General features: G+C 44.3%; 1 protein-coding gene and 2 long non-coding RNA genes across 4 annotated transcripts in view; 2 read left to right on the top strand and 1 right to left on the bottom strand.

Annotated features, from left to right (window-relative positions):
• The window catches only part of LOC120397228, a 51,896-nt gene extending 50,657 nt beyond the window's left edge, over positions 1–1,239 (top strand). The window contains exon 3 of the long non-coding RNA XR_005593729.1: positions 1,129–1,239. This is a non-coding gene — a long non-coding RNA (uncharacterized LOC120397228). The remainder of the gene's footprint in view (positions 1–1,128) is intronic.
• A 2,445-nt stretch (positions 1,240–3,684) lies between these two features.
• On the top strand, positions 3,685–6,726 carry LOC120397226. The gene is made up of 3 exons (XR_005593726.1): positions 3,685–3,851; positions 4,923–5,031; positions 6,518–6,726. It is a non-coding gene; the product is annotated as an uncharacterized LOC120397226 (long non-coding RNA).
• The window catches only part of LOC120397224 (prostatic acid phosphatase-like), a 32,598-nt gene continuing 22,006 nt past the window's right edge, over positions 4,168–14,759 (bottom strand). For both annotated transcript variants that reach the window (XM_039522920.1, XM_039522921.1), the window contains exons 9-12: positions 12,148–12,230; positions 10,735–10,841; positions 9,976–10,135; positions 4,168–6,602 (exon numbers count right to left, since the gene is read on the bottom strand). In XM_039522920.1, the coding sequence (XP_039378854.1) occupies positions 6,591–6,602; positions 9,976–10,135; positions 10,735–10,841; positions 12,148–12,230 (362 nt within the window). In that variant the 3' untranslated portion in view covers positions 4,168–6,590. The remainder of the gene's footprint in view (positions 6,603–9,975; positions 10,136–10,734; positions 10,842–12,147; positions 12,231–14,759) is intronic.

The raw sequence follows: 14,759 nt of genomic DNA, 5'->3' as shown, positions 1-14,759 counted from the left end.
CCCCCTGGAACTCCTGCCCCATCCAACCCCCCCCCATACCCTGACCACCCCCAGAACCTCTGCCCCTGACTGATCCCTGCCCCCATTCAGCCCCCCCGTTCCCTGCCCTCTGACTGCCCCAACCTCTATCCACACCCCCACCCCCTGACCACCACCCCAAACTCCCCTGCCCTCTATCCAACCCTCTCTACTCCCTGCCCCCTTACTGCACTACCTGGAGCCCTGGTGGCTGGTGGCGCTACAGCCGTGCCGCCCAGAGCACCAGGACAGGCAGCCGTGCCGCCCGGCTGGAGCCAGCCATGCCGCTGCACAGCACAGATCACTGAGTCAGGCCCCAGCTCTGCAGCTGCGCTGCCCCAGGAGCTTGCAGCCTCACCACCCAGAGCATTGTGCTGGCAGGGGAGCAAGCTGAGGCTGCAGGGGAGGAGAAACAGCAGGGGAGGGACCCGGGGCGAGCCTCTTGGGGCAGGAGCTCAGGTGCCACGCAGGAGGGTCCCGCAGGCCGTAGTTTGCCCACCTCTGATATAGACCATCACAATCTTACATTGTCATTTATGTCGGTGCAAAGTGGGTATAAAACTCTATTATTCCTGCCTATATAAGCGCATGGCTATCTGTTCCTTAGCTTTGCCCCCTCTTGCCCTTGTTCCTCTCATGACATATTGGCAGAGGGGAATCTGTGAATTGCCAGGGAGCAAGCATGCAGAAAGGCTGCTGCTCCATATCTTTAACTCTCCCTGGCCTTTTTTTATTTTTTTGGCTTGCTTTTGCTTTCTCCACCTGTATAGGTGAAGGAAGCATTGGGCCATACATTTAAAATATTGTACACAACTAAAGTTATGGGCCAGATCCCTGGTTGGTGGAAATCAGTGCAGCTCCACTGAAGTCAGAGAAGCGATGTCAATTAACACAAGCTGAGGATTTGGCCCAGAATTTTAAAAAGTAACCTTGAAATGAGAGAAGGCTCAGTTTGGTTTTCTAACTCTGAGCACCTTCACATATGTAAAACAGAGATGGAAGACGCTAACAGATTATCTTTAATGCATGAAATGGTGACTTTGTTTCTCATAAATAATGAATTCTGATCCAGTGCTTTATGTGAAGTAAGGTGAGAAGTTTTCTCTCTAGGGATGGAATGAATATGCAATTGAAATTGGATTTATACATGACTCAGCTGATCGCTTGGAAAGTTTTAAACATAACGGATAGTCTTATGATATATCATCATGATGATGTGTCACCTTATGTATCAAGTCTGATGATTGTTCATTCGTATTTACAGCAGCCAATCAGGTAGGCTGTGGGACTTGTTTCCACTTTGACTTTGGGACCTAACAAGTGATGTGATGTGCACTATGATCTGGGAGATTTTCTCTTTGGCTCTTGTCCTGCAAAAGCTGACTGTAAAGTGTGCAAAGCCTCAGCCACTCAGACTCAGTGAAACACGTTGTCAGGCTGTTCTCCATCATCTGTGTTTAAACATGAAGACATCGAGTTAGTATGACAGGAGCCAGGGTTCAGTCAGCTCTGGATGTTACAGCCATCAAATCTCAGCCATGTGGAGTTCAGAGAACTGCAGAAGAATGTGCAGCTCAGAAGAGACTGTAGAAAATCAAATCTCTAGAGACAATTCACACTGCGATGTTGTCAAGCAATAGTAGGATGGCATGTGACTAAAGTCATCCAACAGGAATGGAGACTTGGGATCTTTCAGGAAGTGATAAGGCAAAGTCAAGAAAACCACACAGGATAGCACAGAGGTCTGTCTCATGTAATAGTTCCACCTTAAAAATACAGTAGAACAGCAGAAATCCTAACATACACACTGGGGTTCCAGCCACATTTATGCATGAGGATTAGTGAGCACTGGAGTGGAGCCAATGTGTATGAGCATTCTTCTGGTGAGCCAGTGTGAGAATACCGTGCCACCTCTGCTGGCTCCTGGGTGTACCGGCAAACCCTGCAACAGAGCTGTATACCCAACTGCTGTCACTGCTTCCATGACTGTACTGTGGGCAGACCCACAGGGTTATGTGGAGCTCTTCCATTTGTCCTTGGGGACTAAGCTGCCATCAGCCTTGGCCCTTGACAATGCATTAGTGTTTTGCTGTTCCCTGCTTCAGTGAACAGGAAACTAGAAAATTCAATTTTGTTTGGATTTACCGATCACTAAGTGCACATTAGTAGGGTTCTACTGTAGTTCATTCAAATATAAATGCACACACTTTTTTCTTTAATATTTTTATTGCAGTTTTACAAAATTGTGGGCAGTATAGTTTGTCTCAAATGATCTAACGAGTCACCAATGAGAAAAAAGTTAACTTTTTTAAGGCTTTTGGGTTTTTCATTTAGCTTTTAAAAACCAACAAGCCTGATTCTCATTTACACTAAGGTCGCTTTATATTGTTTTGGCATTGTAAAGGGACCTTAAAATGGTGTGACTTTAATTTAATCTGTCAGAGCAGTGTAAAGGGGCCTTGGTATAACTGAGAATCAGGCCCTACATCACAGTGAGAATTTTGAATTTGCAGATTTGGATCAATCCATTATATTCTATTATGTGTTTGCTGTATCCTTATTAAGGGCACTTGGATTGTCTCAAGTATCATTTGTAATAATTTTATGCCATTAACAGAAATGAATCCCAGAAATAAAACTCCTTCATGCCAGCAGTCAATATAGTTAGGATGGCCACCTGAAATTCTGAGTAACGGCGTCAACTTTAGAAATGTAATTCATACAACGGTTTCCAAATGCCCTCAAAACCCCTCTATTTCCCTATCTGAATATAATCTTTTGTAGAAAGCCATCTTGGATAAGCATGCTCCATTCCACCTCAGTTGGAATGCCATTGTCTTTCCAGTGCCGCAAAATAGCTGTCTTCGCTGCCACTTACCTACCAAGTCGTTTTCTTTGCAGGCAGCTACCCTATATCAGAAGTACCAAATCTATGAAGCTGGTGCAGCCAAAACATCTGATTTATTTAAGGATACATTTATTCTTTTCAACAGCATTTCCCCAAAGCATTGTACAATACAGCACCCTCAACACCGATGAATTAAATCCATCATTTGATTGTGACATCCCCAACATAAATATGGCAGTCTTAATATCAGGGACATAAATGCGGTGTTATCACTGATTGAAAAGCATCACTTCAAAAAGCTGGTCACCTGACTGGCTAAAGTTACTGTAGGCAAAAAAGAGAGGAACTTGGGAAGCTTCTTATTCCCACAAGTCTGTGCTATCCCACTTTTCTGTTTATGCCATTCGGTATCTATCTAATCTGTGTCTCACACTTCTACTGTGTCCATAGTTGTAGCATCTAGGTACTAGATCTATATCATTTTGTACTATTAGGGACAGATTGTGTACAACTCATCTGTGGCTGTGGAGAGGTGTTGTATTATCCCTTTAGAAGGAATATATGGGTCCAAAGAGTTAAAGGTGTTAACTTGACCATGAAACTGTCCAACATTAAACAGTTTTAAGCCAGGTTCAGGGTTTGGTATTGTGATACAGGAGGGCCAGGGAACAGTGGCAGAATGGTAGAGGGAAAATATATAAGCCCTAGGCCAACTAAGGTGTGGTTCCCTGTAGACTAGGGATGGTGGCTACAGGTTAATTGGAGCACCTGCAGTCAATTAAGGCCCTGTCAGGAACCTAATAAACCCCCCTGCCTCAGGCAGTCAGGGAAGAGGAGGAAGGAGAGAGGACTGGAGCTTGGAGGTGTGTTGTGAGATTTGAAAGACCAGAGAATTGAAGTAAGGGAGAACCTGCCCCAGCGGGGGAGGGAGACTCCCTCCCCCAGGGTCTAAGGACTGAAGGTACTCCGCCCAATGGGGAAGAGGGTAAGAATCCGCAGTGATTGAGAGGGGCTGGGGCTCAGAATGAGGAGCAAACCCAGACCTCCTCCCACACTTCCCTCTCTACCACCTTCCCGGGCCACTAGCAGGGCCCTTGGTGCCTCAAGAGCAGGGGCAAGGGGTGGCATTTTAGTCCCCGTCCTCCCACGCCAAGAAAAGTGCAGGGCCCACCATACTAACATCAGCCATCTTGTCACACTATACAGAGACCTCAGCCTCCTTAGTACCATGGCACAAACACCATTAAAATCCTTTTAACCTATTATTAAAGATACATTTAAAACATAAAATTAAGGCTTTTATTTTAACAAGATTTCATATTCATTTCACAAAAGGGGAAAGAAAAGAATAGCAAAGATTAAAAAATGGAGCATCTGTCTCTGGCATTGACTTTCACTTGTGACATCACTGCTGGAAAAACACAGGCAGAGCACACAGTCTTATCTACCACTCCAAGATCTGGCAACCTTGTACCAGCGTTGTGCTGGTTAGGGTGTTGCATTTAGTTGCCTTTCTGGTCACAGCCTTACAGCAATGTTGCAAAATATGCAGTGTTGTGCAGCTAAGCCAGACTCTTACTCAACAGAAGGAAAAAGAGAGAGAGAGGAAAGAGAAGAAATAAGGTCGGGGAGGAAAAGGACACGTGGCAGAGACTTGTTTACTAGTCATGATCTTAACACAACCCTTGAATTATAGCTGTAAGCCTTTTTGTTTGGACTAGTTCAGTCATTGTCTGGGTTTTTTTTGTACCTTTTCCCTTCAGCATTTGTTGTTTATAGGTGGTTATGACATTTTATAAACTTTTACTCGCATTTCACAATTGAGTTCACAATTAGGGTAAATCTTTGGGCCCAGTTATTACAACAGAGGACACCAAGAAATTTCTCCTCAGAGTGTGTCAGCACAAGGATGATAGAGGGAATGCTTGCTCACCGCCGGATAACAAGAGTCTGAAACTGAGGCACAGCCAAGGGCTGCCTCCTCTCCACACCCATGGAGTGGGGCTGTTGCACTGAGGGGAGCAATTTCCTCCATTCTAATTGTTCATCTTCCCAGGGCAATGATGGCAATTGTGTATGGAGCAGCACTGAGAGAAATTGATTCATGATGTTTCTGCTGGGGCAATGTGGCCCACATCATCCCCTATAGAGCTGTGACAGAAAAGGTACAAACTACCCCTTAAATTATTATTAATAATCATATCTTATATGGATCCATCATTGTGTATGACATGTTACAGACATGGAAGGAGACAAGTTCTCTGCCCAAAGAATTTACAATCTAAATAGATTAAATGCAGTTCAGGAAAGAGATGCAACATAAAAAACAAAGTAACTGATTAGTTTCTATCAATACATGTTGTCTTAGTTCCAAGGATTTTTAGAGAGGCCAGGGAGCAGAGCTGGTGCTAGGCATAAGCAGGCCAAGCAATTGCTTAGGGCTCTGAGCAGCTCAAGGGAGCCCCTTATTCACTTTTTATTATTATAATAAACGTGGACTTTTATTAGTATGAAGGGGAGGCAAAATATTCCTGCTTAGCAACCCCAATGGGCAGGCACTGCTTCTGCCAGGGGGTGAACATGCAATGTGAATTCAAATAAAAGATAAGGTGAGGCCTGAGATCAGGTATATGGAGGGTTAGTGCCTAAAAGCTGACTGAAAGGAATGGTGTTTATGGAGGGACTTGAAGGAAGAATGGGAGGTGGGTAGTGTACTGAAGGAGGTAGGCTACTCTAGGTATAGGAGTGGGACCAGGGGCAGAGAAAACAAAGGCGAGTGGAGAGCCATGGCTTGCGGGAGGTCCAAGGGTGGGAAGAGTGGTGAGAGAGGGGAGTGAAATAGTAGATGATAAACACAATATTGGCTTCTGGCCTGATTTTCAGATGTGCTAGTGAGTGTCCACAGTTCCAGCTGAATTCAGTGACAGTGTGAGAATATAGCACCTTTGCAAGTCAGATTGCCCATTTTTGCAGGTGGAGGCTGAGGTCAGCACTTAGGCATGGTTTGCATGAATAAATGTGGTAATTGTGCACACAAGTGCTGGTACAAACATTTTTCGCACAGTAATTGCAGTTTCCATCTGCTGAATATATGTTCCTCTATGTTGACAGAATAATCACATGTAAGAAGTAAGGAAAACAGTATAGACACTGATTTTCAACAAAGATTACTTTGGTGGAGGTGAGAGAGGGACAGATGGTAATAACTTCTATCAAAGTTGGACAATATATCACTGCTTTCTCTGGTGGTTGCATTAATAATTGATATAAAAACCACAGATAAAGATTTGACTTTGAAAAGATCTGAGTGAACAACATAAATGATGCTCAGCTGTAAAAGCTGTCAGTCATATGTAGTAAAGAGGTGGCTTAGATAATTTTAAGCACTGTTTTCCTAAACAAAATTACAAAGGTAAATTCTAAACATGAGCTTATTTCAGTGATGTTCCAGTGATTTATGAATTAGGTTGCAGAGTCTCATCATTCAATGTACTTTGTAGAAACATTTGATCAGAGATAATCGTAGATTGTAAAACATTGAGGGCAACTTAACAATAACAACAGACATCTAGCTGGTCTTGAAGTTTTGCAGTTTCTACCTATTCGTTCTTTTACCTTTAAAAGTTTTGATAAGTGTTTTTACGCCTGCAGCTTCCATATTCATAGAGGAGGTACAACAACAGAGCATCAAAAATGAACAACAGGCCAACAGCAAAGTCAAATCCTAGGAATGTATCTTCGGAAAAAATAGTAAAGGAAAAATATGCATGTTAGGAAGAGGTATCAATATATGTCATCTTAGAGTTCCAGACCATAGTCTGAACTTTTAATATTTTGCATTAAAGTATTTTGTAGCTGAATTTTGTTTATTTTTCTGGTAACTTTATATATCTGTCAGTACATTAATACAGATGCTACACCTATATAAATACATATACCCCAATCCTGGAAACACTGATGTATATAACATCATTCATGTGAATAGTTCTTGTTCATGGCCATAAGTGTTCACAAGGTCAGAGCTATGTACCACATGCCAGTGGGAGGGGGTCAGCAAAACCCAATATGGGTGGGAAGAGGGCATGGCCAGGAGTGTTGGAAGATGCTTTGATTCAGTTAATCTCCCTTAGGAGTCTCAATGGCAAACGTATATGGGCCTTATAGAGTTGTGGCTATGTACTAAAGCTGCTGCCCCACATCAGAAACACTGGAGAAAAGTGCTGGGAGTAACACTGCCTTCACTCCTTTTGGGTGAATTTCCCCTTCGCATGCAAGGGAGCTCACTTGCACAAGGCAATGTAATTTATACCCCCCTTCCCCATCAGTGATGAATATGGCCCATAGCCTTTAGCTGAAGGTCAGTCTACTATTTTAAAGAATCATGGCACATAGAAAGTTTGAAGCCATTCCTGCAGTTACTGCTTAAATGCTATGTGCAGACAAGATGCAATACTATTACATTGCCTTTCATTTTGTTTCTCTTTAGTGGACTTGGGGAAAGAGCCCCTTCCACACCCCCTAACCCCCATGACTCTGCACAAACATGATTGGCTGGGGGTGGGGAGTGCCACTCCAAAACAAGGACACAGAATTAACTACAGACCACTTGGAAGGCTTTAAATCAATAGTAGTTAGGGAAGAGAATAAGATTTGGAGAGAGAACAAAGAAAGAGCAGAAGCAGCAGCAGCCCTGAGCTGGGGCAGAGACAGAGTCTGAACCAGGAAGCTTCTTGGAGGAGAGCCAGCTGCTGCACTGGTGCTTTCAAAAGGGAATTCTTACTGGAGCCAACAGGACAGCTAAGACCACCCAGCAAGGCCCACCAGTTTGTGCTCACAGTGCATGCCAGCACCTAATGAACAGGCAGGTTGGGTCTGCACCAGCAGAAGGAACCCTGGAATGGGGGACAGAGGCCATTATGCCCTGGCGTTGGTAGCACGGGACCACTTGAAAGTAGAGCCAAGCCAGAGTGGTGCATCCTACATCCTGACTATGGTGAATCATTGCACCAAATTTCTGGTTGCCGTACGCCTCAGGGAGATCATGGCCAGAGCAACCGCAGAAGCTTTCTGGTGCTACTTTTTCCAGCCCTCTGGCTATCCCACCAAGCTGCTCACAGAGCAAGGCTTGCCCTTTGAATCACAGTTGTTCAAGAAATTGTGTTCCCTATGTGGCAGCCACAAGCTAAGGATGACAGCCTACCCCCAACAAGGCTGTGGCCTCTGTGAGTGAGTCAACTAGATGCTCCTAGCAGGGATGTGGTGGAGACACTGGACTTCTTGCCTGCCAGAGCTGACCTATCTGTATAACAATATGCTGCACACATCCACGGAGTACCCTCCCTACTTCCTGATGTTCGGCAGGAATGGGCAGCTGCCAATACACATGACCTTCGGCATCCAACCAGGGGCCTCAGAATGAGCATCACCAACACCCCCTTGAGGCAGGTTGGCTTGTAGCCACTAACCTGGACCAAGCGTGAAACAGGCAGAGATGGAGCTGTAACAAACATGTTGCTGGACTATTGGCAGGTCCTATTCACACAGCAGAGGCTCTCCAAACTGGATGCAGCCTGGTGCCCCAAACTGTGCATCTGTGGGATTCCATACTCCAAATGGCCCCAATGTAGAAGATCCAAGCAGTCTGCAGAGAGGCTGGAGAAGGTGGTCCACTGGAATATGGTCAGGCCTTGACACTTTTAGCCCAAGCCACCAAACAGAGCAGGGGGAGCAGATCTTAGTCCTAGTAGCCAAGAGGCAGGGATGGAAGGAGTCACTGTGTTCCCATTAGTAGGGTGGCTCACATGGGGAGATCCCCAGTGGAAGCACCCAACCCTTTTCCTGGCTCTGAGGCAGGGGTAAGTAGAACTAGATTGTTTGTCCCAGGGAAGAGCCCAGTGGTGCTGGAACAATTTTTACAGTGGGGGTGCTGAAGACAACATGTATTTGTTATTACTATTCAAGCACCCCTAGTTCCAGCACCTATGGAAGAGGCACCCAAATCTGGCCCCATTGCAGGCGAGGAGCAGAACAGGGAGGTGGGAGAATTGCGACGCTTTGACATTATCAAAGATTGAAGGGGGGGGGGTTTCAACGTCCTACCCTACTGATACGGTAATGCCGAGGGTGGCCAAGCCACGGGGCATGCCTGGTACCTGGGGACAGGTGTGTTTATGTGGTGAGTGGTGTGGGACTGGGTAAAGAGCCCTTTCCCCTTCCTTTATCCCCTCTTTCCCCACTCCCTACTACTCTGCACAAACCTGTATGGCTGTGGGGGGGCTGCCACGCCAAAACAAGGACACTACAGACGGGGCGGCTCCAGGCACCAGCACGCCAATGCGTGCCTGGGGCAGCAAGCCACGGGGGACGCTCTGCTGGTCATCGCAAGGGCAGCAGGCAGGTTGCCTTCGGCGGCATGCCTGCGGAGGGTCTGCTGGTCCTGCGGCTTCGGTGGACCTCCCGCAGGCAAGCCGCCGAAGGCAGCCTGCTGCCGTGCTTGGGGTGGCAAAATACCTAGAGCCGCCCCTGACTACAGACCACCTGGAAGGGCTTAAACTAATGAGTTGATGGTGAGGGGATGGGGAGAAATAAGCCGGGGAAGATTTACAGAGAGAACAAAGAAAGAGCAGCAGCCAGCAGAAGCAGCAAGCCTGAGCTGGGGCAGAGACAGAGTCTGAACTAGGGAGCTGCTTGGAGGACAGTCAGTACTGCTGTATTGGTGCTTGCACAGGAGGACTCTTACAGACACAGCCTGGAGCTGACAGATCAGCTGAGACCGCACAGCAACACCCACCAGTTTGAGCTCACAACGCATGCCAGCACCAGCATGGAGAGAGGTTGGACTGACCTGGGGGTGGGGGTGGGGGTTGCAAGGGCATGGGGCAGAGTCTGTGTGTGTTAGCCAGATATGGGAACAGGGGCTCTGTGCTGTATCGAGGTGGGGAGGTGTGTTATCTCTAACCAGACACCTTGCCTTGGGTCTACTCCTGGCTTTGCCTGGGTTATGGTGATTGATCCAAACATGAACTCTGACCCCCTTGGCGGCAGGGGATTGGTGTTTGTGCAGAGGTGTGTGGCTGGGATCTGCTTCCTCAACCCTGGGAATCCCTCACCTGACACTTTCCACATTCTTTTGACCAGTCTTCCACTATGACAGGAGAGACCAACTTAGCAAACTTCTCAAGCGGACAAGGAGACGTGCAGCCTGGCAGCCTGAGTGGATAAGGATCCGTCAAGGAGTCATTCCGATAGTACATTTCAATGCTGTAGTGCCTGATTTGCAGAGCCCAGAAGAAAAAGAAAGATTAGATCTTTATATCTGAGATTTCCTCTTCAGAGAGACTGCCCTCTGCAAATTACAGCCTTTGTTAATGGAAATTATTGTAGAACAAATTCTTCAAGAACAGAGACCTTGGCAAAGACATCCAAAGCTCAGTGCTCCTTAGAACAGTCATGTCACTGCTAAAGTCAGAGGTCATGTCAGCAGGCCCTTTTGAAATATTTAATTAAATGAAAACAGAACTAGACCCTATGTAAGGATGTTTGATTGTGATAAGCTTTAAGGGGTAGCTTGAAAACTACCGCTACCATTTAGGGAAGCAGTCACATTTATCCATTCACTTAATTCCCATCACTAAACTTAAGTGTGTTTTTTCTCTCTCTCTCTCTCTCTCTCTCATATATTTCAGTTAATTATTAATTTTGAATGCATTTAATGCAACATTGTGAATAGGACTGCTCAGTAAAATTCATTCAAAATATAATTATTTCATGAGGATGCTTTTCTCTCAAAAATAATCTAAGGCATTAATGAATTGGTATCTGAAAGCAAAACACGTATTTGCTTGCTGCAGATGTGTCAAGATACTTGCCCACTGTTTTCTTGGTAGAGTTCAAAAAACTGGCAAGCACTGTACGGTGGCAGTTTTCCATTGAAAATATTGAGCGCCATCTGTAGGGCACCAATGGTGGTGTCATGCTATAAAAAAGAAAAAGAATGCTCCCATGTCACACAGTAGTTGCTTTTAAGTGGGGTTTTGCTGCCCCTACTTCCAAAAACCTTTTTTTAGTTCTAGGAAGGGATATTAAAGTAAAACCCCAGTTGTGGTCTTTGTTTTTTATTTTTGAAAAACCCATTGCCCCTTTTGCAGGAAAACCCATGGCAGGGTGTTGAAGGGGGGAGGAAGGAATCCAAATCTTTCCCTAGAGCCAGGGATAGGCAACCTATGGCACAGGTGCCGAAGGCAGCATGTGAGCTGATTTTCAGTGGCACTCACACTGCCTGGGTCCTGGCCACTGGTCTCGGGGGCTCTGCATTTTAATTTAGTTTTAAATGAAGCTTCTTAAACATTTAAAAAACCTTATTTACTTTACATACAACAATAGTTTAGTTATATATTATAGACTTATAGAAAGAGACCTTCTAAAAACGTTAAAATGTATTACTGGCATGTGAAACCTTAAATCAGAGTAAATAAATGAAGACTCGGCACATCACTGTTGAAAGGTTGCCGACCCCTGATCTAGAGCGAGTCTCTTGTTTGTATGTTTACTGAGCTTGTTTATATGCCACTCTAACTGTTGTATTTTAATCACTATACAGGGTCTAGAACTATAGATACTTTATAAATTGCAACAGATAGATAAATTGAGTTACAGCAAGCATGAATTTGGTTACAATATGTTAAAATGAAAAATATAGATCTCATACAGCCTGTTTGCACCAAGCCAGCAGCACCAAGTGGCTGTAAAGATGGCTTAAGCTGGGGGAATCTCCAGGTGGCATATAACTGGCATAGCCAGCTCAAGTATAGATTATGTGTGGGAGGTGTGGCTGAAGTGCTGCTATATTCCAGTGATCCCCTGCTAGTAGAACAGCACCTTGGTGGTTTGTTGCATCAGGATGCCTCTTAGAGAAGCCCTGAAGTTGCTCTATGTTGCACTGGGTGCCAAGTCTTAGAATTGGGGTTAGTGGGGAGTAAAGCTGCCTTTGCCGAGCACAGGTTGGCTGAAGATGAGGAGTAAATCCTATGTTTTTGTTTTTTTTCACATGTTGCAAAAATACATAATTCCATTCAATGTGTTGAGTCCAATTGTATCATCTCATTGCTTTTCTTAGCTTTTTATTTTAACACTGGAAAGTTGTTGCATCAAAATACATTGGTAACATTGCTTATAATTTCCCCCCTGCATTTGCTCCTAGTACAAGTCAAATGAAGCCCATTCTGTTGAATTCCCACTAGTAAACATATCAATCCAATGTTAGGAAAAATAAAGTTACTCACTGCGGAAAAGATCTGAATTTTTCTCTTGTTTGATGGTTGAGTGGCGTTTTTGATGCTTTTTAGAATAGCATTCACCAGGACACCTTAAAGAAGATGGAGAAAAGCAATGAGGATGTTGATGAATAAAGTGTATTCAGCTGGAAGCCCAAACTTAAATATCCCAGGTATTAAACAGGAAGATCTGTTCATGATTGTACAGCAGTAATTCATTTTTAGTTCACATGGAATTTACAGAAGTGAAAAAAATATTTTTAACCCAGGGTAGTTTGAGAAACCGGAGCATTAGAACCCAGGCTAGAATACGGCTGAAAATCAGGGTTACAATGCCTGCCCCTTAAGTTAGGCTGCACTGCCTTCTCCTCGATGACATTTCCTTCCATTAACAGCTGCAGGTCAGAGAAATATTTCAACCATTCACTTGCCATAACTTCTGACTGTTGCCTTTTCCCTCAAGGCTTGGTTCTTGAGTCTTTTTAGCCTAGGGCACTTTTGTGCTGTTCTCCCAGTACAAAAGTGTCCTAAAGCTGTCAGAACCAGCCAATGGAGGAATCCTTCTAGTGGCACCTACACCATTCCCTTCCCTGCTCCCAGCATAGGCGCTTGGCCAGGGAGAAGGGATGTGGTTGAGGTGTCCCTGCAGTTTGCCAATCCCTGCCTGCTAGAATAGCCCTGGGGGCCAGCTGTCAGGCAGTGGAGTTTAGAGCTGACTTGAGGCTCTTCTAATTTACTCTATGGTGGGAACCAATGTAGAACCAGACCCCAGATGAGAGGGCTACCAAGGACTCCGAATCCCCTATCATCAGCTGTGCCCAGAGCTGCTTGGGGGCAGGTTTATATCTGGGCCTCAGTGAGGTCACCATGAAGGTGTTTCCACGGTTAACATTAAATGAGAGAAAACAAATCAAAGCTCAATAAACAATTAGATTTAATATTGGAGAAATAGATCCTAAAGCTGGTTTAGGCTGCTGTCATTCATTTAAATATTAGTAAATAAATAAACACAGCTATGACATAATTGGCATCACAGAGACCTGGTGGGCTAATACACATGACTGGAATATTGGTATAAAAGGGCACAGCTTGCTCAGGAAGGACAGGCAGGGGAAAAAAGGGAGGAGGTGTTGCCTTATATATTAAAAAAGTATACACTTGGACTGAGGTGGAGATGGAAATAGGAGACAGGTTTGTTAAAAGTCTCTGGGTAAGTATAAAAGGAGTAAAAACCAAGGTGATGTCATGGTAGGGGTCTACTACAGACCACCTAACCAGGAAGAAGAGGTGGATGAGGCTTTTTTAAACAACTAACAAAATAATCCAAAGCACAGGGCTTGGTGGTGATGGGGTACTTCAGTTACTCAGATATTTGTTGGGAAAATAACACAGCAGGGCACAGATTATCCAATACATTCTTGTAATGTGTTGGAGACAATTTTTTATTTCAGACGGTGGAGAAAGCTACTAGGGGAAAGGCTGTTCCAGATGTGATTTTGACAAATAAGGAGGAACTGGTTGAGAATTTGAAAGTGGAAGGCAGCTTGGGTGAAAGTGATCATGAAATGATAGAGTTCATGATTCTAAGGAATGGTAGGAGGGAGAACAGCAAAATAAAGACAATGGATTTCAAGAAGGCAGACTTTAGCAAACTCAGGGAGTTGGTAGGTAAGATCCCATGGGAAGAAAGTCTAAGGGGAAAAACAATTGAAGATTTTCAAAGGGCAGTATTAAGGGCATCAGAGCAAACTATCCCACTCGTAGGAAAGATAGGAAGTATGGCAAGAGACCACCCTGGCTTAACCAGATCACCAATGATCTAAAAATCAAAAAAAGAGTTCTACAAAAAGAGAAAACTAGGTCAAATTACAGAGGATGAATACAAACAAATAACACAAGTATGTAGGGACAAAATTAGAAAGGCCAAGGCACAAAACGAGATCAAACTAGCTAGAGACATAAAGGGAACAAGAAAACATTCTAAAAATACATTAGAAGCAAAAGGAAGACCAAGGACAGTGTTGGCCCATTACTCAATGAGAGGGGGAAAATAACAGAAAATGTGGAAATGAAAAAGGTGCTTAATAACTTCTTTGTTTCAGTTTTCACCGAGAAGGTTGGTGGTGATTGGACATCTAACATAGTGAATACCTGTGAAAAATGAGGTAGAATCAGAAGAGGCTAAAATAAGGAAAGAACAAGTTAAAAATTAGATAAATTAGATGTCTTCAAGTCACCAGTGCCTGATGAAATGCATCCTAGAATACTCCAGGAGCTGACTGAGGAGATATCGGAGCCATTAGCAATTATCTTTGAAAAACGATGGAAGATGGGAGAGATTCCAGAAGACTGGAAAAGGGCAAATGTAGTGCCAATCTATAAAAAGGGAAATAAGGAGAACCTGGGGAATTAAAGACCAGTCAGCTTCACTTCTGTACCCCAAAAGATAATGGAGCAAATAATTAAGCTTTCAAATTGCAAACATCTAGAAGATAATAAGGTGATAAGTAACAATCACCATGGATTTTTCAAGAACAAATGCTGTCAAACCAACCTGATAGCTTTCTTTGACAAAATAACAAGCCTTGTGGATAGGGGGGAAGTGGTAGATGTGGTGTATC

Source organism: Mauremys reevesii, linkage group 2, assembly GCF_016161935.1.
Source record: "Mauremys reevesii isolate NIE-2019 linkage group 2, ASM1616193v1, whole genome shotgun sequence".
NCBI classification, from domain to species: Eukaryota; Metazoa; Chordata; order Testudines; family Geoemydidae; genus Mauremys; species Mauremys reevesii.
The sequence above is the reverse complement of the archived record's forward strand: the minus strand, read 5'-3'. Positions and strand labels throughout refer to the sequence as shown.